Here is a 24,075-nt window from a genome sequence, read left to right as displayed (position 1 = left end):
TTTACAATTTTCTCCATGGGACATGGACCTACAATTTCAACTAATAAGAAATGGCTTCTGTTTGACACGTATTATATATATATATTATGTATAAAAACAATTTCTTACAGCCATAGCACTGTATCGACCCTTAAATGATCTAGTGTATTTAACATTATTTCCACACAGGTTTCTCCATCGTTCATCAATATATTCAACATTTTAATGAAGTGTCTGGCAACAAGACAGGTAAAACGAAAGACCCTTTTTAATTTCTGGAAAACAAACAGGGTGTTGCGGTCCTGATGCATGACTGCACTGTGTGAACCGTTATTATGAATAATGGAAATATTGAATAACACATTATGTTTTATTGAATATGGTGTCTGCTTACGACCTGTCGTGTTTTTGTGTTGATAACCTGAATTATCGCTTCTGTGCCTTGTCATATCAGTCGCCCTTCGTTGCACATTTGACAGGGTGGCAGTTATCCTATTTCTGTCCTTGTAATAATAATCACTAATCCCTGTATGAATATATTTCTCTATTGATTCTTGTGTGATCCTCTATCTTTGAGTGTCAAAAGCCTTGATAACAAAATGCCCAATAGTCCAGTTGGTACAGGTGGAGAATGAGAGTGATTGAGTCCATGTGTAGAATGTCCAAGTGACTAGCAGTTCACATCGTATGTTGAAATGATGAGTAGATTATGTATTGGATGCAAAACATCCCTTCGAGATTTGTCTCTTCATCATAAAAAAAACAACATTTTAACTAAATTCTGACCGACATTTAGAAATTTAATAAATAAACAAGTCAGTGACAGACTACTTGGAATGAAATTATCCTTAATTGCAGCCCTAATTCGTGCAGCTACACATGAGCTACCATATAAGTAGTGATTGATTAACGGTGTGCAGGGACATTGTTTCTTTTCATATACCGTACTATACAGGAGGTTCAGAAAAATGTCTCCATTTTATCGTTTTGCTATTAATCATCACTGGGATAATGGGGAGTTGAAATGACCTCAATGACGTTCACAGTGCACTTTAGGTATACATGTGTATGGCAGCCAATTGGAAAGTGTTACTGTCAACAAACAAAGCACCATCTCTACATTCCTGAAGATTCTACTAAAAACATTATTATTTATTTACTTACTTACTTATTTATTTATTTATTTAATATCTTAATGTGCCAAAATGATTTCTGCTTTGTCAATTTCAAGATATCATATTTGCTATTTATCTATAATTTTTGCTGGCTTTGTTTAGCTGTCATCCGTAAGAGATCTAAGACTCCTGGTGTGATAATCACACAGTATGAGGTAAACATACCAGAAGGAAAAAGCACACCAGATTTCCAATGTAAACCAGTTCCAGTGACCGTCCAGAAAGGTTTGTTTCTTTTTATCATTTTAACAGAGCACAAAAGGTGGCATGCTCATGTATATGATGCCTTAAAGTGAAACAAGAGAGCACATTTCTTGAATTAACGATAGTTGACCACCTAACTGGTTGCCACAACAGTAAACATTTAAATGACGATGGAATATATTTGCATATCCAAAAGGAAAAGTAGCCGTTTTTAAGGCTGTGGTGAAAGGAGATCCAAAACCAGAGGTGTCATGGAGAAGAGCTAAGGGGACTACCTCAGATAAGGACAAATTTCAGAGCAAATATGATGAATCAACTGGGGAGTACAGATTTGAGGTGAGTAAATCACATCCGTAATTGCCATAAATATCCTTAATCTGTACATATGTTATTTGTATTTCTAGATTCACCATGTGTCTGCTGCTGACACCGACACATACAAATGCAATGCTGTGAACAAATATGGTAAAGCTGTATGTACAGCAACATTAAGTGTGACTGGGGGTAAGGCATGTTAATACCTTATACTGAACAATTAATTCTTTGTTTGTATTTGAAATCTTGGAAAACTGACAGACTGAAACTTGCCATTTTCACCTTCTACAGATAGTACAGATGGTGTTGAAGACCTTAATTTGATTCTCAAGAAAATGGAAGAGAAGAAAAAGGAGCGAATGCAAAATATGAGTAAGGTATGAAAACTCTCAGCTTGCATACAAAGTACATTATCAGCAGCTAGGCAATATAGCAATATTAACAAGCAAGTTAATTATCAATTTGTCATTTCATTAAAACCAAAATACCATACTGTGTGACTTAGTAGTCTTAATATAGAACATTGTTTAAAAAAAAACAAAAAAAAAAACAGATAAATTAAGATGCAATAAATTAAATACTGGGAAAAATGGTGGAGTGGCTCAGTGGTTAAGACCGATGCCCTGTGTGCAAAAGACTTCATGGTCGCAAGTTCAACTCCACTCCTGGCAGGTTATATTGTAAGTTGCTTTGGATAAAAGCGTCTGCTAAATGACATGTAATGTAAAAAAAAATAATGGTTGCACTGTGATCCCTTGATAACAATACATTTTCAATGGAAATCATAAAGGCTGTTATAAAGAGTTAGTAATGTTTCTTTTCCTACTTCAACTCTGCAAATAACGTGAATTCCTGCTGTATTCCCAAAACAAGTTAACCAAATTAAAAAGCAAACTCTTATTTTCTTTAAACTCTAGCATTCAAATTCAAAATTCAAAGACAAATAAGTTAACAACAGTGTAGAAAGATTCCCCAAGTAAATTGTACATTCAGCATACAACTAAAAAAACATCACACACCTAGTTGATGGAGCTGGTGTTTCCATTTTTTTACCCCTTATTTGCATAACCACAGACGGCTAACCTGACAAGGAAAATGCTCGTGAGAGGTCATGTAATCATGTAGGCCCACAAGTGGTCATGTGACAGTGAATCCTTATTCAGGGAATAAACAACTTCATTAATAATAAGTGAAAATGGTGGCAAGCTGTCAGGGACAGGCTATGGCAATGGGAGAGCATCTTATCAGATCACCAAAGACACCGAGGATGGTAAAGGTGGATCACTTCTGTGATCACTTCGTATCAAGTACTAAATCACAACACTAAAGTTGGCATCCAGATGTGAAGCTTTCCAGGTCAGCAGTGAAGAGTAAACTAAACCTACAATGAAAGTGTGAAAGCACGATTAACTATGATTTAAAGCCTCTTTGTACTTTGAGACACGTTATGACATACATAAAATCTTTATTCTATTTGACAGGGGGAACAATCATAGTTAAGTTTCCCCTTAACTGCGAAATAGGAAGCTGCATACCTGGATGCCAACTTAAGCATGGTTAGAGACCCCAGCACTAATTAACTTAAATATGTTTGTTTTTTTTACATGATTTTATTGCAATGTGCAAGCGTTCTCTGGAGTAGGATGAGGGGAAAGTTAATCAAAAAGTTGAAGATGTCGTGATGCTGCAGGTCTGGAATAATGTCCGCTCTGGCCATTTCCATACTTATGAAAAGCACTCGGAGGTATTGTAAAGATCAGATATTCAGTCTGTCAGGTTCTTTGATATACTTCTCAATCTGTGGATTTAAAGAGTGCAGTGAACTCTTAAAGCTTGAAATCGGCACTATCATTTTCAGGGGCTTATCCTGCCAACATGGTGGTGTGAGCCAAGTGAGTTACGTGACACTCAAAGCTCTACAAAGAGTTACTGATGCATAACAGCAGTTGAAAAAAATGAGAAGGACAAAAAGTTTTTGTACTCAATTCCTGATGGTTGTGTTTATGTTTTTTTGTTTGTTTGTTTTTTTAAATCAGAGCCACTATTTGAAATTATGAAAACATAAAAAACACAGAGTCTATTATTCCAAATATGAAAGTCTCATTTAGTCTGTAACCATTCTGTGAACCTGGCAGGATGATCCAGATCCCTATGACGACAATGATGATGATGATGATGATGATAATGCAACAGACAAACACTGTTTTAAGATTGGTAAAAGGACAAAGGACTTCACGATTAAAAGCTTGATACAAGAGAGTATGGGAATCATGAATCAGGGGGATGTTGAAAGGCTCAACCTCCTCGACACAGGCCTGAATCAAGAAGATGCTGAAGAGTTGAACCTCTTCCTTAGAGATTTCAAACGTAAGTTCAAGGCAAGAGAAAAGCACTAAAATGTTCCATCAACTTTGTCCAATCTATGGCAAAACTCATATTGACAATTCTTTTGCTGCAGTATTCCTTTAGCCAAACTAATCTAAAAGGAAATCATGCTGATTTAGTGATGCATTTAACATTGTAATATAATCATGTTATGCATGATTCTTTTTTTCAGTATCAAATGTGGGATTTGTTATTAAAATCCAGGAGACTAAAGTGCAAGAAAGAGATGACGCTCTCTTTGAATGTGTCCTCACACACCCACTATCCAGCGTCACATGGATGGGCAAGGGCAGCACTCTGCAGGATGGAGAAAAATATAACATAACAGTTTCGGATCATAAACTGATCCATCGGTTGTTGGTCAAGGACTGCAAGAAGCAGGACAAAGGCATCTATTCAGCTGTGGCTGGCATTACATCCTGCAGTGCCTGGCTGGTTGTGGAAGGTAAAATCTATCATTTATAGGTTGACAATACAAACCAGATATCCAAAATTATGGCGTTCACAAATAAACGTATCATGTGATGTCTTTCATGTTGTAGCTTATAGTGAGTCTTCATCTGCTTGTAAGACAAAGCCTCGTAAATCTACAGCAGTTGGTGGAGCACAGAATGACCTTGAGAAAGTGGCCAAAGAGCAACTTCTAAAAAGCCAAAAGGAGATGGAGAGGATTCTAGCAGCTGTAAAGGCAAGGCACCAAGCAGGACAACTCAAAAGAGGAAATACCTTTACCACAGGTGGAAGGGACGGTGGAAACACAGCACTGGTCACTGGTCTGGGTAGAAATGCTGGAGCAGTAATGGACAAGCCTGACACAGCAAGAGCCAGTGCTCTCTCTGAGCAAACAGGACACCAAGAGAAAGTAAAAACAAACAACGCAAAGGGAGATGGAATTTCACCAAAATTAGATGGTTCGGGGTGTGTAACACAAACAGAAGCGCCAGTGACAGTCAGTGACCGCAGGACCATCAAATCAGATCAAAAGGATTTCAACAAATTAACAGGTAAATTCAAATGTTCTAAATAATCAAATTACTTCAAGGAAAGTTACATTGCATTCCCCTTGAAGCACTAACCAGAAAGGTTTAACACAAAATGTTCCAATCATTCCGGTCACATTTGTAACTTTGATTTAAAAGGTGAAATATTTTATAACTGACATACCACAGATGCAGATGATGGAGGACATTCTGAAGAAAGTGAGGCCTTCACAAAATATGCCGATAACTCAAGATTAAAGCATGGAGAGAAAGAAAATGGTAAAATAAGTAGAAAATTCACTCTTATAATCTATGTTTCTGTAATTGTCGATTATTTGGCACTGACCCGACTTTTATGGCCAATTGTGTTCTTGCTCAGTTAATATACATACTTATTTTCAAAGCAGTATATGTATTTGAACTGACGGAACATTAACCTTTATTCAAATGTTTGCCAAAGGTCAAAATGAAGTGACTGATTCAGGTGGAAACAAAAGACGCTCAAGGGGAACAAGGAAAATTCAACGAAAACAAACATCCGGTAAGACACAAAAGACATCATACAGTATATTCAGTATGAAAGAGATTACCGTACTACAACTGATTAACAATTAAAAAGTATCACATATACTTTTTAGAGAAGAAATGAGAAAACAAAAGCTTGTCCTAATTTGAGTGGGGACAAAGCAAGGTGTCTTGTCTTGATCGCCATGTTACTACTAAATGTTTTTGCTGACTGAAAGTAACTTATTGGAATATCACTGTGAACAACAAAAAATGACCTCACTGTTGTTTTACAACAGCTCAGAATGAAGGAGCAGGGGACAAAGACGAAAGTGACAGTGAGGGTGATGAGGACTCTATTAACCAAGTCAAGGAAGGAGACAACGGTACGGGAACAGAATTGGTACATTAATGCAAGTGTGTTTGTAATGATCACAAAACAATTTTGGTTTGTTTATGGTGTATGTGGTAAGCAAGATATTAGGTCCTATATGTAACACTCTTTCTCTAAATAGTATACATGGTTAAGTCATAGAGGTTTGAAACAAATTGAAATTACTATGAAAACCTATGCTTTAACCTAAAGTGAAAGCATGTCAACACAGTGACTGTGGTTAGACTGGCTGTAATGCGTTTTTGCTCACTTAGTATCCACTTGTTTTCTGAATAGTATTGGTGGTGTCAAAGCGTCCAACTGAAAACGTATAGAATATTAACAATAACCCAGATTTGAATGTGCCACAGGTCAAAATGAAGTGAGTGACTCTGCTGGAAATAAAAGGCTCTCAAGGCACACAAGAACAGTTCAAAAAAGACAACAATCTGGTGAGACACAAAAGGCATTATACTGCACTGACTTCACTGATTAATCGTACCTGTACCAGGTATACTTTCTAGAGGATTTTAATGAGTTCTTGTCCTAGTTTAGGTGAGAACAATACAAGATGTATTGTCCATGTTGCTACATTTTTTTTCAGAATGGAAAGCTTGTGAGAAAAGTGAATTCATATAATAGTAATAGTCTTTGGGATTCATTAAACTCCATTGTGTAAAGTGAAAATGTGTCCTCACTAAATGTTGTGGCTCTAAAACAGATCAAAATGACGCAGCAAGTGACAAAGACAACAGTGACAGTGACACTGATGAAGACTCCACTGGCAAATTAAAGCATCCAAGTCATACAAAGCAAAACCAACAGCTACAGACAGGAGACAATGGTAAGAGACCACAACTGGTGCATTAATCGAGGTGCGTTATAAAAATAACATATGGATAAAAAACTGTTCATTCTGGTTAGTTTATAGTGTGTGTGGTAAGAAAGATAGTTTTTTTTTTCTGTATAGGCAAATAAAGCAATTGTAGCTTCCATTGACAAATCATTTAATGGTAGTTTAATTATGTACTGTACATACTATATGATCTTATTATGAACATTATTTATCTGAAACTTCACTTTAAACTGATTAATTGACAATATAAAGCCAAGGATTGAATATTGAAGTGAAAACATGTCTTGAAGAACGCAGTGACTGTGATGAGACTGTTGATGCCACTGGCTCTGCCACACATACAAGACGTAAAAGGCAAGGCCCGCTGATAGAAGACCTGGTGATAGGTAAGTGAAGGTTGTGACTGAATAACAGCAATGGAGGGGGGGCTCTATTTGAATGCATCTAACATGCTGAATGTAAAGCTTTACTCATTTAAGCTTGTGGTGACCATCACGTAAACAATTAAAGAAGTGACTAATTTTAAGATACTGTGTTGCATAATAATGTGCATGTAAAACTCGATAAGGAACAAATATTATTCTTATTTACCTTGTGTTTCTGCGATTGTGACAAATAAAATCAATAATCACCTGAGGACTGACTTTAGCGCAGCAATGTTCCAAACTTCAGCAATAAGAAACAAAAGTAATTGAAACACATGATATAGTGGAGCACCTCACTAAAATTGAAACAACTCTGTTAGGCCAATAGTCTGTTTCACTTCAGAAGCTCTGTACCCATAGATAATGATCGCTAACAAAGAAGCTGTTCCACGCTGCTGGAGAAAGTCTGTGGTTTAGGGCACAGTGCACTACAGAGTCAAGAATTGTTTTGACTTCAGTATCGATTCTGAAGCAGATCAAGCATCAGAGAAGCAATGATTACAAGGAGGCTAAAGTTAACCACCACTACTTAAAGTGCAAAAAATAGTATAAACAAAGTATTGTTGTTAGGTTACTTTTACAAGTTCCCACAACTACACCACTACCTCAAATGATTGTTGTCATTTTGCATTTGCTTCTTAAATAAGAGAGAAAGGGAGTTACTTTTCTATTTAAAAACAGAGACAATACAGCTGAACAACATTTTGACAAAGAAAACTAATGTTAGTAATATACATCAATAGACAGCAATTTCACAGTAATTTTTAGTTTTTAGTGTTTTAAAAAATAAGCTATTTTAAGAGCTGAAAAAGCATCTTATGAATAGAATAAAATAACAATTATAAACCATTTTAGAAAACAGCTTTCCTGTGTTTCTGTTCTTATCAGTCATGATGACCAACGGTTCACGTTTGTTTATTAGATCAAGGGGTCCAGTTCATCTATGGATTGTCTGATGTCAGTGCCATCATCAATGAGGCTGCTGAATTAATATGTAAGATCAGCAAAGACGACTGTGAAGGAGCTTGGATCAAAGATGGCAAAAAGGTTAGTCCGACAGGTAAACTCATGATCATGCTGGTGTTAATCAGTAAAATGGTGCTGCTCAGGATTATATTGTATGAGATATTTTACAAACAAACCAAGATTTGAATGGATTTAAAAACATGGACTGACAGCCAGGTATCCTCATAATAACTTCTAGAAAGGAAAATTGAATTGTAATGAATGTGGACTAAATTGTTTTATATGCTTTTGTATGTTTTGTCTTCCCTTTTAGTCCAAAATGTAACTGAACCTTGTGTTTTGTGCTTTAGTATTTAGTATTTTCCATTAGGGAAAATAAATGTACTCCATTACAGTAAAGGTTACAGCATGATTTTCTAAATAGTCTGCCATGGATCTGCGAATGGATTCAATTTATTTTAGCTTTTAATAAAAAAAAAAAAAATTAATACACATACATATACACACACACACATATCTATCTATCTATCTATCTATCTATCTATATCTATAGATATAGATCTATATATATATATATATACATACATACATACATATACACATATTGGTATGTAGTCATTGTGATTTACCTCAAATGATGTTTAAAAATATTGTGCCTATGTGGGACACAACACAGCTGGACACAAAGCCATTTGGAGCATGCAGTGTTTCTAATTTGAATGACTAATTACCTTATTGTTTTTGCTTGATTCTCATATGTCTTCCCACTTTCCTATCAGATATCCCCAAATGAAAATGTTATTATCACTAAAGATGGTGCGATCCATAAATTAATGATAATCAGGTGCACCGAAGAGCATTCTGGGAAATATCGTTTTGAAGCAGATGGTCGAAAGACAGAGGCAATGATTAGCGTTGAAGGTTTGGGAATTCATCTTGATAACACTAATCACTAACAGCTACACATCATGAAAATGATCCCCCAAATTCCTTTTATCTAGATCCCCCAAGGTTTGACCCTGAAGACCTCCATGCTTTCACCGAGCCTGTTAAAGTGAAAGTGGGTCACACCGCCATTTTCAAACTGCATTTTGTTGGCCATGAACCCATAAAGGTTCACTGGTACAGAGAGGGAGAAGAGCTCCAAGATGACAGCAACACAAAGATAGAGAACTCTGCAAGTCACAGCCACTTGCTTCTTAGCAGGTGCCAGAGGAGGGAATCAGGAGAGATCAAGATCAAGCTCAAGAACGAACACGGCTTCACCGAGGCAGTTTCACAGCTAATTGTGCTCGGTGAGTCAATGAACACCACTGAAGTTGAACTTGTATTGACATTATTTCTAACCCTGAGATTTTCAGCTTTTGAACCAACCAAAACGAAGTCAATTTAAAATAAATCTATTCTAGTATGAACAGTTTTAGCTATATTGCCAAGCCTTAAATTCAAAAACAGTGTGCAGTGTGTCATAGATTACCCTAGCTCATTGCATTACTTACTGAAAGATCAAAAATGTTTTTTGTTCTCCTTTCAGCAGAGTCTCAGACTGCGAGAATGTGACAGGTTGTGTCGTAAAATGCCACTCAGAGCTTGACAAAAATAATTTTGTTTAAACTACACCTGTCATGGTTGCCTGTATCTCCAACGTTTTTTCTATAATTATCTCTCAATTACAGTAATGAAAAAGCCCAAATGTGGTACTTGCTGTCTCTCATTTTTCAAAGTTTTTGTGTTATAAAATACTTTTTTCAACATTTCAGACAAACCCACCACACCTCTGGGCCCTGCAGAGGTAACAAAGAGCTCAGCTACATGCATTGAATTTAAGTGGCGGCCGCCAAAGGATAATGGCGGCTCACCAGTGACAAACTACATAGTTGAGCGTCAGCGAGTGGGACGAAACACCTGGAAGAAACTAGGGGAAATTCCAGTAGTGCCCTGCTTCCGTGACACAGACGTGGACCATGGCCGCAAATATTTTTACCGTGTCCGAGCAGTGACGGCGGAGGGCACAAGTGAAGTTATGGAGACTGATGAAATGCAAGCAGGCACACTGGGTGAGCAAAACTGGTGCTGTAAACTGTACGTGATTGCAATTTGTCTTATTTATAGCCTTTAAGATAGAAATGTTACATAAGTGAAACTTAACTGCTGAGATTTTAGTTTGTAGCTTGATGTACGCTGCTTTTATGTCAAAAGGGACAGCTCAAACGTGGTCAGGACAGATTCATAAACGAGAATACCTTGGTTTGAGTCAGAAAAATGTCATCATCATGGTCAACATGGTATTGTTTGACAAACAAACCGCCGGTATTAACCTGACAGCCATGGAACACACTGACAACATCACACTGCACAAATAAGAGCTCTACACACACTACGTTTCGGAAACAGAAACAAAATGCATCTTTCATTCCTCCACAGCCAAAAACAAGCCAGTATAAAAGTGATAAGTACTGTATATGCAAGGTTCAGTATGACACAGCGGTCTACAAAATATTAATATCACCACAATCACAATGCAAGCGAGATTGACTTACTGTTTTTTGAGGGTCTGCTTGAAAAAGACATCCATGTAGGAGTTTTAGTCACAGGGGAGTGGTGTGTTGCTTTAGTTTTCCTACGCAGACCTTTGATCTCTGCAGTCGGTGAATATTGTATCTGATATCTGAAAAAGTACTTCCAAAAACAAGTCCCAGTTCTTCTCCACATGTTGTTCCTGCTGGAAAAAACAAAGGAGTGTCAAGTTTGAAGGCTGCTTCTGGTATAGCCACACAATCACCCTTCAACATCTCACTGAAAGTCAGAAAGATACCTTCTACAGATTTACTACCAGAGTTGAGGGCCTTCCCTTTTCATTCTTCTTCTTTGGTGCTTTACTGGTGTTATCTGTAATGTAGCATTACCACCTCCTTCTGTCTTTAGTACAGCTCCCTATTCTTCTGAGGTGTTTTAGAGCAGTTCCATTTCTGCCATTGTCTTCTCTTTCCTCAACAATTCAAGTTTCCCTTTAAAACCTTTTTTTAATCTAAATTGTGACTTTTAATGGGGAACAATGCTACAACATAACCATGCTAATACTAGCGTGTTGCTTACTGAGCTATTAGCATGTTCATATTGTGATGCTAGTTGTGACCAAACATAAGATACTTTAGTGATTTAACCATATGTTTTTGTGTTCAATAGTTCATGTAACACTTACCCATGCTTCAATAACATTTGCTGTTGACATAAACACAAACTTTTTTCGTCTGTTGTCCGGTTTTTCCTTTCCAACGCTGATCCTGGGCCATTCAAAAGTTCAAACTGCAGCAACAGCGTGCTCCGTAATTGACGCAGGTCCAGGCAGGTGTGGGCGTGGCTTAAGCTCAGAGAATCCATTGGGTTTTGTAAAAACTTTATTTCGTTTGTGAGAAAACACACCAGGGCCAGAACAAACGTGTTACAGAAGTCTTAACAGATCTTCCATCCCATATTCCATCTAAATCAAATCCCATATAGATTTGTCAAAAACTGACAAGATACACAATATATGGGAAGTTGCAGTTTTGTGAAATATTTATGCTTTTATTGACTAACTGACAGGTTGCATTCATTTTATTACAGTTACATTTGCAGCAATATTTATTACCTCCATCAAGGAGGTTATGTTTAATCTATGTTTGGAGTATTGGAGTCTTAGAGGTTTGCTCTCTGACAGTTTTCTAGCTGTTTGCTATGATAATGGTAAATAATTGTAATTTAAAAATTTGTAACTGCATTACATATTTAATTTTCCTCCTGTGGCATGTCTGAAAAAACATGATGAAAAGCAGAGACCTTTTTGATCATCTCCCAATGAAATGCCATTGCTGCCCCCTGCTGTGCAACTACTTTAAATGCTAATGGTCTATATTATGTCTTCTCCAATTAACCCAGACAATTTATTGAAATACAGTAAATGCCAGTTGTGTCTCTTATTTGATCAGCACAGAAAAGTCCAAACATATTAGATTGGATTATAAAATAACAATATTACTGTTTATTACAACCTTGAATAATACATCATATCTCTCCACTCATCAGCGTTCCCTGGCCCTCCAGCAGCCCCACAGGTGGTCAGTGCCTTTGACGACTGCATTAACCTTTGCTGGGCTTCACCTAGTAACACAGGAGGTTCACGCATCCTAGGTTATATTCTGGAAAAGCGCAAAAAGGGGAGTAATCTCTGGACTGCAGTCAACACCCTGGATGAGCTAATAAAAGGTCAGCATTTTTTTATTTTTAAATTTCACCACACTTTTAATCTGTGACAGTGATGTTATTGTTGATGCTCTGTGTTTAAAATTGACTGCAGACAAGAAATATGCAGTAAAGGATGTCATGGCTGGTTTGGAATATGAATTCAGAGTTGCGGCCATAAACCTCTCAGGAGCTGGTGAATTTAGCAACCCGTCAGAGTTTGTTTTTGCACGGGATCCCAAGAGTAAGTTGTTGGTCACATATCACATATTTGTGGAATAAATAACACATATTATAGTGTTCTACATTTGAAAATGTATTGATATAGTTATCAGAAGTGGAAAGTAATGAATTACATTTGCTTGCGTTACTGTAACTGAGTAGGTTTTTGTGTACTCTTGAAAAAACGTTGGCAGTGAATGACAAGAACAGGTGAATAATTAAGGTCCCTGAGTAAGAAAGTTGAAGCATTTCTGAAATTTGACCCATTTTGACTGATACTTAATGTCTTTACAAATTTTATTTTGTCAGCACTTAAATTTGTAAAGGTTTGCCTTTGATTTAAAACAATTAATGTGAGATTTGTGTCCCCTTGTCCTTTTGCACATCACTAGAAAGAACCCCAACCTTGTTAAAAAAGTAGCTATGTAACTTTTAGTCAATTTTAAACGAGCTACTTTTTTACTTTAAACTGAGTACATTTTTAGACCAGTACTTTTACTTATACATAAGTAAGATCTTGTCAAGATAGTGGTACTTTTTACTTGAGTAGAATATTTCAGTACTCTTTCCACCTCTGATAGTTATTATATCTTTGTGTATACATCTCATTCATAAATTATTTCAACATTTGACACGGCATGACATGTTAAATTTGTATTAATCCCAGAGCCACCTGGTAAAGTCACAGGCCTGAAGGTGACAGAAACTTCTTACACCCACTTGGTCCTGACCTGGACCAAACCTGTGGAGAAAACAGGGATTCAGGATGAAGCGAAGGGATATTTTGTTGAAATTCGGCATTCGGATTGCATTGATTGGTCGCATTGTAACAGCAGTCCCATCATCACCACTTCCTACAGTGTGAAGGGCCTTAAGTCCATGGCGATGTACTGGGTGAGAGTGATCGCGACTAATGATGGAGGAGAGAGTGCACCAGAGGAGCTGCCCAACTACGTCATTGCTATGCCCTCACCTGGTATGGTAACGCTTCTTGGAAGGATGGCATAACCTTTTTACCCTGCTTATATCATTTATCTTATTTAACATCCCCCCCCCCATTGTTCATTTTAGTGAGGCCAAAGTTCACTAACCGCAAGATGAAGAGTTTTGTGGTGGTGAGGGCAGGAAACTCTGTCAGGATCACAGTGAACTTCGAGGTAAGATTTGTACCGACAAACCCAACCTAAAAAATGATCCATGCCAGAATTTTAATGATATTTCTAATGAACTTTATATTTTATGCCAGGCCTCCCCATGGCCAGATATTATATGGATGAAGGATAATGTGCCCATGACACAGCGAGCAACAATAAGTAACTCTGATGGTTCATCCCAGTTGTTTATTCCTTCCTCTGAGCGCTCTGATTCTGGCATCTACTCTATTCTGGTGAAGAATCTTGCAGGACAGGAGACATTCAATACAGAGGTCAGGGTCACAGGTAAAGTTTATGAATTACTATATACTCTATCATTTTGTCTTTACTGTAAGTACATGTGAGGCAAGTGCACCTGACAATGTTCACAGATGATCCAAAGGCTCCTGGACTTGTAGAACTGGAGGAAAACGTGCCAGGAACAGTGACAGTGATCTGGGAACCTTCACCTGATGAGAAGCGCGATGACCGCCTTCACTACATGGTGACCAAACTAGACTCTACCAAGCAAACGTGGACCACAGTGGCTGAACGACTCTTCAATCATAAGTTCACAGTCTGCAACATCATGCTCGGCAGGGAATATAATTTCCGAGTGTATGCCAAAAATGACATCGGCGTATCTGCACCCTCTGAGTCACCGACCTGGGGGATGGAGAAGAAGAACGGTTTGTTTTTAATCATATAATCTCAAAGGTCAAATATTTACCTGTGAGTCAAAGAAATAATACTTACATCAACTTCTCTTTTGTAGAAAAGTTTGTCCTAAAAGTACCAACCAGGAAGGACTGTGATCTGCGATGTGCTCCAACCTTCATCGTTCCCCTGAAGCTTCGCACTGCACCCAAAGGCTATGAGTGCTATATGAGCTGTGCAGTGAAGGGAAATCCCAAACCTCGTATTACGTGGTATCGAAATCACGTCAGTCTAAATACTAATACCAACTACTACATCTCCGAAACCTGCGGCGTTTGCACCATGTTGATCCTCTGCATGGGCCTCAAAGACATGGGGGAATACACCATCTGTGCAGAAAACGCCCTGGGACGAGCTGAATCCTCCACAATCGTTAGTATCAGAGGTGAGAGAGAAACACACCTGCACTGCAATTACAATGGTAAAGAATATGTGAGTAAAAGGCACATCAAATGATATTAACTCTCTATTCCTTTACAGAGTGAAGAACTACAAATACTATGATGTGAAAAGTATTTGAAAAATAAAAGTATTAAAATGAAGATTTATCGATCAGAATATTTGAGTTGTAGTGGTTTTCCTGCTTGGATTTACTTCATCAACTGAAGATCATCAAAAGATACAAGACTGCTGCAGAAATGACACCTTAAAACAAAAACAATACAAATAAATCATTGCATTTGTGCATGTCTTGAAAATGATTAACTGTGTGTTTGGTAAATAAAATCAGAATGAGCTGCAGAGAGTTGACTGGTCATGGTATCGTGGACAAATGATGAAGAGGGTTCTCTGATGTTGAAGCAAAGATTGTGAGAAATATCAATAAACTATAATTTCAAAACTATTTAAAGATATGCAGAAATCTAAGGGTGTTGTACATCTTAAACATGAAATGCAAAAAAAAGGTTAAATAAATAAATGCTGCAATAATTTTTACCTAGCTGGTACAATATGAAAACCTCACGTTATATTATATATACATATCACTGTATCATTAATGCTGGCTGCATTTAATTTAAGTTCCAAAGGAATATTGTACAACAGTGTATAATAGAATACACATAAATACCAAAAAAAGGGGAACAAAAAGAGAAAAGAGCAAGGGACAACTGCACCAGATAATAAGTAAAAAAAGAGACAGAAGATGGTTAATTAGGTATGGACATTTCAAAAAGGTTAGGGTGACCTTTAATAGAAATGTGCCCTTTCCAAAGTCAGTGCATGCCACTGTGTAGGCTACCAGCCACATTTACAATGAACACAGGTCCATTTTATTAAGTAGGAGCAAAATGTTAAGCTCTATACCAGTGGTTCCCAAACTTTCTGCAGTCTCGTAACCCTTTAGACATTTTTTCACCTGTGTGCATGTGTATACATGTGTATGCATGTGTATAAAGATGTGTGTATACATGCATGTGTTTGTATGTATATGTGTATGTGTATTATGTGTATGTACTGTATGTATATTATATGTGTACATACACACACATACTGTATATAATCACCACCAGCCAAAGCTTACAACATGTAATACACAAAATGAATAAAACAGCAACACCAGATAATAACTGTAAAAGAAAGAAAGAAAGAAAGACAGATCAGTTGCTGACATGTCAGAGGCCTTATGACCTTTAACTGGAATTTGCCCTTTCAAAGGTCAGTGCATATATCAGCCACACTGACAAAAACACTGCACATTTACATTAAATGTGAAGAAACGTTAACGTTAATTCATTTTATTTTTTTTAAATGTAATTCACAGCCATGTTGATTTGATAAAGCTCGGTCATGTCACGTCATTAGAGTGACCTACGACTGTTGTGTTGCAGCAGCAGTAACACTGACACTGACAGCAGCAGCAGCAGCAGCAGCAGTAAAAATAGCTCACACTGTTGCAGCCAGCACTGGTGGACGTGTAGTGTTCCCATTAGATGACAGCGGCGCACATGGTGACTGAGACTCAGCCACTCCTAGTGTCCGCCCGGCCCCCGGCGCCCCTGCCACCTCCTCCTCCTCCTCCTCCTCCTGAACGCACTAAACACGCTCTCACGGATCACGCCTCCCTCTCTGCTCTGCCCGTGCTGCTGCTTGTGGTCCATCCACATCAAGACATTGCAACTTAATTGTGCTGTGATTTAAAAACACGCCGCTTTTCTATTACTTTGTGACACTTTTAACTGAAGCCACCTGAAGTCTATACCCGCGCACGGCAGCACCGCTCTCCTGAAATAGCACCTCTCTCCCGGGTGAGAACACGGTGTCCTTTAGTGGGACAAAATGACTGCCAAGCATCGGAAAGGGAAAGGCAACCAGAAACATGAGGATAACTTTTTCAAAAACGAAGTTATTGAGTCGGAAGTTCGCGCTGGAGGGAATAACTATACTCCTCTGCTGGTTTTACTCCTGGTGATTGTGTTCGGCGGTGCCATTGGCGCATGGCTCTGTTTCCAGCAGCACCAAACCTTAACCTACTTAACAGACAGTGTCGCGGGCATGCAGATGAAGATAGTGAAGCTGCAGTCATCCCACGAAGACATGCGACAGTCCAGTGGAAAGGTAAGAAGAAGAAGAAGAGGCCCTTGCTTAAGTTGTGACAACATGATTTGTCACCAGAGGTTTGCAGACGTGCGTGAACGCAACACGCCTCCTCTGATTGTGTGCGTCCTGGCACGATTGGATGAACAACAATCTGATTTAAATGCCTCTGTATTTCACACAAACACTCATACCTAGAGGTCAGATTATATGGGGCTTTTCTATCTTCCTTTTTTTCACCATTTGATGAAATAACAATTTCATCAAAATAGTACAAAAAAGTACAAATACTTTGTTACTGTACAACAAACTGTACAACTTTGTTACACAACCTTCCAGTTGAAAGACAACTCACCCTACCACTGAGCTACCGTGGCTCAATCCTGTCATATACTTTTAAGACTTTTATATACAAAAAAGTGACTTCAACTTCTACTGAAGTCATTTTCTGGTAAGATAAGATGGTATACTCAAGTATATACTTTATACAAGACTTTTCATAAGAAATGGTACAAAAGGAAACTTTTAACTAAACATTTAGTGAAAAACATTTGTTAAATGCATGGAGCAGATCATCAATAAAACAAAAAACTTATAAACAATACAATTCTAAGAAGATGCAATGTTTTATTGCTTTCTGAAAAGAATACTTTATAAATTTAGATAAATAAGTAATAATGGATCGGTCTACTCTCTACTCCTGACAACATAAAGAGCAGAGGCATCACCACATACCAACAGTGCACGTCTCCAATTTGAAGCATTGAAAGTTAAGAAGTGCAGCCTCTATCAGATTACTAAAGGCCAAATGCTCCATTGGAGTGAGTACAAAACGCTGCTATTTCTAACATCCCTTCCACACACAGCTGCTGACGTTTGCAAGCGAGGACTATTCATGACCTATAATAGCCATGATTCACACTTTATCACCTACCTAAACATCGTATAATGATCAAAGGGAATAAAGTGCGTATGGGACTGCCATAGAAATACTAATAATAATAGCAAAGAGGAAGACAGTTGTGTGTCAAGGCTAAATTTAGTCAGTGGTTTTGACACTGAACACCATGTCAGAGGTTGTTTACATGCTGGAGGACTTTATGAGAAGAGGCTGTCATTATTGTTTTCATCTGTATTTCTGACATGGCATAAATACAATGCAGGTTTCTCGAAAGATTTAGCCTGTGGCTATGTTTGGAAGTTGATTTTCAACTTGGGTGAGCAAGATCTATATATTTATATACAGTATGTATATATATATATATATATATATATATATATATATATATATATATATGTATATATATATATATATATATATATATATATATGTGTATACATATATGTGTATACATATATATATATATATATATATATGTGTATATATATATTTTTTTATTTTTATTTTTTCCTACCCTCAAGCCACACCAAACACTCCTGTCTACTTTCCATTCCATGTACAACCCCACCTTTGTTTCAGGCAAGACAGCAAAACTCTGCCATGACAGCAGCTCTGCCAGCTCAGACTTGTTGGGGGAAATATTTCTAGTATGAGCAGGTTATTGATTTTTTTCTTTTTCTTTTTGTGAATATGCAAATTATGCTCAGCTGAATTCAGGTCCTGATTAGCATCAATGGGTCAAAATATCGATTTGGTGATATATTGTCTTCCCTCTTCATGCAGGCGCGAGTATTGTCGGGGGTCCCGGGGCATCCCCCCCAGAATTTTGAAATGTATAACCCTTTGAAACACTATCTCCTGCATTCTGAGGGCCAAATTTTGTAAAGTAAAGCTATTATTATGACGGTACCCCCCCCAACGCTGATTGAAACACAGCATAGGGGCCGAAATCACAGCGTAAGTGCCCCCTATGCTCAACTGCGCTGGCGAGAACCCTGCATCAGATTGCCTAGGTTGTGCTGGAAAAAGGATATAAGACACTCTGTATTGCACGTTCTTATAGGCTCTGTATATACTGTACGTGTTAACATAGTAATGGGAAAAAGCAGCCAAAATGCTCTGCGTTCTAAGGGTTAATGAACAATGTTCTCTATGTTGTGAATAAATAGAGAAATCCTGCACTTTTAAAGATTTGTTTCCTTCTGTACTTGGACAGGTAACGCGATGAATCGCTATATGATTGTCGTTCAAAATATTGATTATCACAGAATCGTTGTATCGCAATATTATTGGTGTCGTGGACCAGGTATTGCGTATTGATCTTGAGGTACACTGTGATTCCCACTACAGTCGATGTATGTTCTAAGACTGAGCCTGGTTGTTAAGTGTCTAGTCCAGCAACATGGTCATTTGGCAGTAGAACATATGTGACTCTACAGATCTCCCTCTTTTGATTCATTTAATGTCACTGGTAAATTAAAGTTCAGTTTGCAAAGAACACAGCACTAAAATTAAAATGAAAACACAAACATCACTACTAAATAACAAACTTAATTTTTAGTCTTAAGGATTAATTGACAGGGTTTTTTCTGAAGGCAACATAAAACCATGGGTGGCACCTCAGATATTTAATAATGATTATGATAATTATTATAATAATAGTGGATTTAATTATACAGCGCTTATTCAAACGGAGTCAAAAAATGCTTTACAAGATAAAATGAGATTTCAAATGAGCCATTGTAGAAAACAAAATAATAAAACAATATAAATAATTGGACTAAGAAAAGAGATTATAAGAATGTCACTGTTAGCAGAAGATTTAGTTTTTTTAAAATGATAACAAGCACATTTATGAAAGAGGTTACAAATTTTGAATAACCACTATTTAAAATTCATTGTTCGACTTAACATTGCTGTGCTGTTGTTGCAGCAGCACCTGTCAGAGAATCTGGAGAACCGCCTGAATGCACTGGAGGAGTCATACGCACTGGCCCAGAAACAAGTGGGCATCGCCTTGGCCACGGCTGAGCAGCTCAAGACGTCTGACCTCCCCGCTCAAGTGCTGTCGCTTCACACCGAGATGAAAACCCGCCTGGCGGAGATGCAGCAAGCCACCGTGTCCCTGGAGCAGCTGGGCGAGCTGCAGGCCACGCTGAAGGGAAAGAGCGACAACTTCGAGGAAGTCGAGGTTCAGATGGGAGAGCTGGCCACTCTGAGTGCGGCGCTGTCTCAGGAGGTGGAGGTGCTGTCGCGGAGTCTGGAAAGAGCCGAATCGAGGCTGGAGGAGAGGGAGAGGCAGGCCGCGACGCTGAGCGTCAGCCTTGTTGAGCAGGCCGCGGAGATGCTCAGACTGAGGGAGCAACTGGACACGCAACAGGCTCAGCTGAAGGCCGGCACTGTGGCGACAGTCAGGTAATAAAATGGAGAACACATAGCTCAACTCCTCTGACCCATAAAATCATGTTGACTTAGACAAATCCCTGTTGACTGCCTTTGTGTTACTCCAGGCCAGAATAATAATATTTTTAAAGCCTCCACATTATGAAGCTGAAGTAAACACCACAGAATGATGGTAAAAGGTCTGTATTTATTTAGCACTGGAGCACCAATCACTCAGAGCTGCTTCACACTGCAGTTTTTGCCATTCACACGCTACCAAAAGAGACATCGGGATGCATGTAGACTAGCGGAGCCGGGAATGGAACCCACAACCTTCTAGTTCTCGCTCTAACACTGAGCTACCGTCGCCCCTAATACTATACTAATACTTTCCATGCAGCTCAAAGTGCTTGACAATACTACATTTACAAATACACAAAGGATGACGTGAATAAATAGATAAATAAAAATATAGTAAGAAAAAGTGCTATAGACTGGTTTTTGAAATCATGGAGGGGAAAAACTAAATAACATCCAATAAACGTCTGGGAAAAGAATTTTAAAACATTATGTGTAAAAGGTAGGACAAAGAGGCAAACTCTCTCTGTGTCACTGTAGTGCTTGTCTGAATTTATTTAAGAAATATTAACATAGCTTGCATGTCTGATGAAGCTGGACAAGGTGTTTCACAATATTAGGAGGCTGTTGGTGCTGTATACAGGAATTTCTGTCCATGCAGTCAATAATAATAATAATAATAATGTTTCTGTTTTTCAGTGAGTTGCTTGAGAAAGAACTGGAGTCCCAGCGGCTGCAGCAGGCCAGTGTGAAGAGGCAGCTCAGCTCGGTGTACGAGAGTCTGCAGGATCAGAGCTCGGCGGCCGAGAATCTGCACTCTGATCTCAGGAGTCAGCTGGAGAACGTCCAGAACCAAATAACCCAGGTAACAAACACAGAGCCGGTCAGCTTTAACATCATTAGCAGTTCGATCAGCTGTCACGCAACAATTTCATGTTGGGATTATCCTTTTACGTTTGGCCATATTCTTGCTCGTCCGTCTCACCGACTTGATTTTAAGGTTAGAGCTAAAATAAGCACATTTTGTACAAGGCGAGACTGAAACTGCATTGGTTAGTAGAGGCGTATCAGTTCTTCCTGACCTTCTAAAAACACTGTTGTGTACCATGTCCATGAGGTGTTTTATGAGATAAAATGTTTTGAAATGTGTTTAAAAGGTGGGATTTTACGGTGCGTGTTCCATAGCATACAGTCTGGCACATGCTTGGTCTGACGTACCTTAACACACATACTGTCAGGTCTCTGTACTATTTCTGTTCACTGAGTGCCAACAGGGATCCAAAATGATATTTCCATCTCATTAAAGTCAAACTGATTACCTGGCAACACGAGTATAGATCACTTCTCTGTGTGCCAAATGTGTTTCTCTCCTCATTTATTAAAACAACCCCACAGTCAGACAGCAGATCAGTAAACCCTGGTCTATTGCAATGATGATGACATGTATTTTTATGATTTATCTTGGCTTAGCTGGCGCGTGAAGTGCAACCTCCTGCTGAGACGGGGGAACAGACTGCTGAGGAAACAGCTCCCACGGCTCACGAGGAGGCAGCTGCAGCAAGTGGAGAAGAAGAAGAAGAAGAAAGAAAAGAAGAAACAGTGGATGTAGAAAAGGAGGAAGAGACGGACGAGGCGGCAGAAGAAGACGACGAGCCAGTTGAGCTGGAGGAATCTGCTGCTCCTGCACAGGAGATGGACGTGGCGGAGGAGGAGGAGGAGGAGTTGCCATTAGACATGAAGTTAGACGCCGAGGAGGACTCTGAAGGAGAGAAAGTTCAGGAGGAGTCACCTGACGACCAGAAACCGGAGGAGGAAGTGGCAGCAGAAATGGATGAGGAGGAAAACCCTCAAATAGAAGAGGAGGAGGAAGCAGCAGCAGAAAGAGAGGAAACAAATGAGGAGGAAAACCCTGAAGTAGAGGAGGAGGAGATGGCATCTGAAGTCGAGGAAGTACTGGAGGAGGAGAAGCTTGTTGAGGAGGAGGAGGAAGCAGAAGAGCAGGCTGTGGTAGCTGATGAGGCAGAGGAGCCGTTGGAAAACGATGCTTCACCAGACAATCAATGTAGGTGATAAATAAAGAGTTTAATGGAAACGATTACTATGAATCTTATCATACATTTTTATATCCATTTTACATGTTCTGTTTCTTTGTTTTACAGAGGTTTTCTCTTCCCCAGGACAAAAATCCAACCCAGGAGGACGGGAACGTTCTCTTTCTAAAGACTTTGCCGACAATAACACAAATACTCTGTAGACGGGTGTTGCAGGTTGTTGCTGTGTAGGTACAGTATTCACTGTGTGGCTGCTTTTTGAAAGGCAGACGTGATCAAGTGTGTCTCATGGATTTTAGGTTTGAAAATGAGTCAGTACGGATTTACCTGCCAGTAACGATGTCAAAAGCCTTAATTCATAAATGAATGACTGTCTTCCTACAAAGCATTTTTTTACACTCTTCATAACTTCAGCACTTTTCTCTTTTCTTTTTTTGCAATACAATAGTTCTGTGATAAACTGGAAAACTACAAGCCATAAGAAAATGCCCGTGTTTTGTGGCTGCTTGAAATCTTTTTTTTAAATAGATAGAGGGAATTAACATTATTGTGTCCTTCACAGTAACGTTAACAGTCAAAACGAGACAAAAAAAAGCACAAAGTTTTTGAATGTATACACAAACTGTAGCTCATAGAGTTTTGTACTAAACTATCTGTAGTTCATTTCTCAATATTGAAGGTGTTCTTGAGATCGATTTATTATATAAAATGATTGCACTTCCGGCCAGACAGATCTTAAAAATCATTGAAGTAACTTTTTAAATCCGTTAGTTCAGATCATTTAGTGTGACTGTGGGTCTTTAACCCTTTAACACCGAGCGCATCTCGCATAACCTCCGCGGCGGTTTGTGCTATTGGAAAAATTCAGACGGTTTCTGAAAGCTGAGAAGTTGCACGTCAAAGCCAACGTGTGGTTATTACGGTCATTTCACTCGCGCTGTTGCAGGAAGCCGGCAAATCGGCGTTTTTGTCACCAGAGAGGAGAGAGTTGGAAAAAACCCTGTACATAGTTTCCATTTTTTGGTGCGTTTTTGGACATTGAGACAAAAACTCAAAGAGTTTTATTTTAAATATGTTTTATACTGTTCCAATTTAACACGCTAAATCTGGTGTTCATGTACAACTACAGAGTTTCTTCTAAATAAAACGTTTAAACTGTTAATAAACTATTTTAACATACAGTAAATTGTTATTCTGGAAAAGTTACTCACATTTGCTGGCCTTTTTATGCTTAAAATAAGCCAAAAAAATGAGGCTTAGGTGTTAATGGGTTAAGGAAGAACTGCAGATATTCTATGCATTAACATGTGTGTGTATATATATATATATATATATATATATATATATATATATATATATATATATATATATATATATATATATATATATATATATGGATAGCTTGGAGACCTCAGTGAAACACCTCAGGGACAAACAAAAAAGCTATTTTCATCTCAAACACGTGGAACATCAGTCTCGTCTATTAGCCAACACAAGTTGCAGCTGGTGAATTTGACATCTTTATTGGAGTCATATAAACGGATCATTTACTCTCAAAAAACAGACAATTTGAATACAGATTAAGCAAAAGTTAACAGGAGGAGGAGGAGGAGGAGGAGACAGCTTCGTGCTGCAGCGTGAAGCTTAGTGGCGTCAGAGCTTTGGAGCAAAAC

General features: G+C 38.4%; 2 protein-coding genes across 3 annotated transcripts; both read left to right on the top strand.

The window, feature by feature from the left end:
- The first annotated feature begins 578 nt into the window (after positions 1 to 578).
- LOC122776812 (immunoglobulin-like and fibronectin type III domain-containing protein 1) lies at positions 579 to 15,198 on the top strand. The gene is made up of 26 exons (XM_044037534.1): positions 579 to 597; positions 1,257 to 1,379; positions 1,555 to 1,694; positions 1,763 to 1,862; positions 1,965 to 2,050; positions 3,809 to 4,040; positions 4,231 to 4,503; positions 4,601 to 5,062; positions 5,228 to 5,317; positions 5,499 to 5,579; positions 5,842 to 5,928; positions 6,287 to 6,367; positions 6,637 to 6,759; positions 7,062 to 7,157; positions 8,119 to 8,243; positions 8,942 to 9,083; positions 9,164 to 9,457; positions 9,923 to 10,219; positions 12,228 to 12,407; positions 12,499 to 12,627; positions 13,273 to 13,581; positions 13,677 to 13,762; positions 13,852 to 14,044; positions 14,131 to 14,427; positions 14,514 to 14,840; positions 14,936 to 15,198. The coding sequence occupies exons 1-26, from the start codon at positions 579 to 581 to the stop codon at positions 14,938 to 14,940; spliced, it is 4,377 nt and encodes a 1,458-aa protein (XP_043893469.1). The 3' UTR covers positions 14,941 to 15,198.
- Positions 15,199 to 16,533: 1,335 nt separating this feature from the next.
- Positions 16,534 to 23,588, top strand: zgc:66479 (uncharacterized protein LOC327541 homolog). Of its 2 annotated transcripts, none has more exons than XM_044037288.1 (5): positions 16,534 to 17,011; positions 19,828 to 20,306; positions 21,051 to 21,216; positions 21,822 to 22,413; positions 22,511 to 23,588. In XM_044037288.1, coding segments are annotated over exons 1-5 (1,518 nt in total). In that variant the 5' UTR covers positions 16,534 to 16,732; the 3' UTR covers positions 22,513 to 23,588. The 2 variants fall into 2 exon arrangements, with proteins under 2 accessions (XP_043893223.1, XP_043893222.1); XM_044037287.1 differs by having other exon boundaries at positions 19,825 to 20,306.
- Positions 23,589 to 24,075: the final 487 nt, after the last annotated feature.

The sequence above is a fragment of the Solea senegalensis genome, linkage group LG11 (assembly GCF_019176455.1).
Source record: "Solea senegalensis isolate Sse05_10M linkage group LG11, IFAPA_SoseM_1, whole genome shotgun sequence".
NCBI classification, from domain to species: domain Eukaryota; kingdom Metazoa; phylum Chordata; class Actinopteri; order Pleuronectiformes; family Soleidae; genus Solea; species Solea senegalensis.
This window is presented reverse-complemented; position numbering and strand designations above follow the sequence as displayed.

What these genes read in the sequence shown, in the direction of transcription:
- zgc:66479 (XM_044037287.1), top strand. Translation starts at nt 16,733, where the DNA reads ATGACTGCCAAGCATCGGAAAGGGAAAGGCAACCAGAAACATGAGGAT. An exon ending in GGCACTGTGGCGACAGTCAG is followed by an intron (nt 20,307 to 21,050) that starts GTAATAAAATGG and finishes TCTGTTTTTCAG; the next exon opens with TGAGTTGCTTGAGAAAGAAC. An exon ending in TCCAGAACCAAATAACCCAG is followed by an intron (nt 21,217 to 21,821) that starts GTAACAAACACA and finishes ATCTTGGCTTAG; the next exon opens with CTGGCGCGTGAAGTGCAACC.
- LOC122776812 (XM_044037534.1), top strand. An exon ending in CTGGGGAGTACAGATTTGAG is followed by an intron (nt 1,695 to 1,762) that starts GTGAGTAAATCA and finishes TTGTATTTCTAG; the next exon opens with ATTCACCATGTGTCTGCTGC. An exon ending in GGCAATGATTAGCGTTGAAG is followed by an intron (nt 9,084 to 9,163) that starts GTTTGGGAATTC and finishes CCTTTTATCTAG; the next exon opens with ATCCCCCAAGGTTTGACCCT.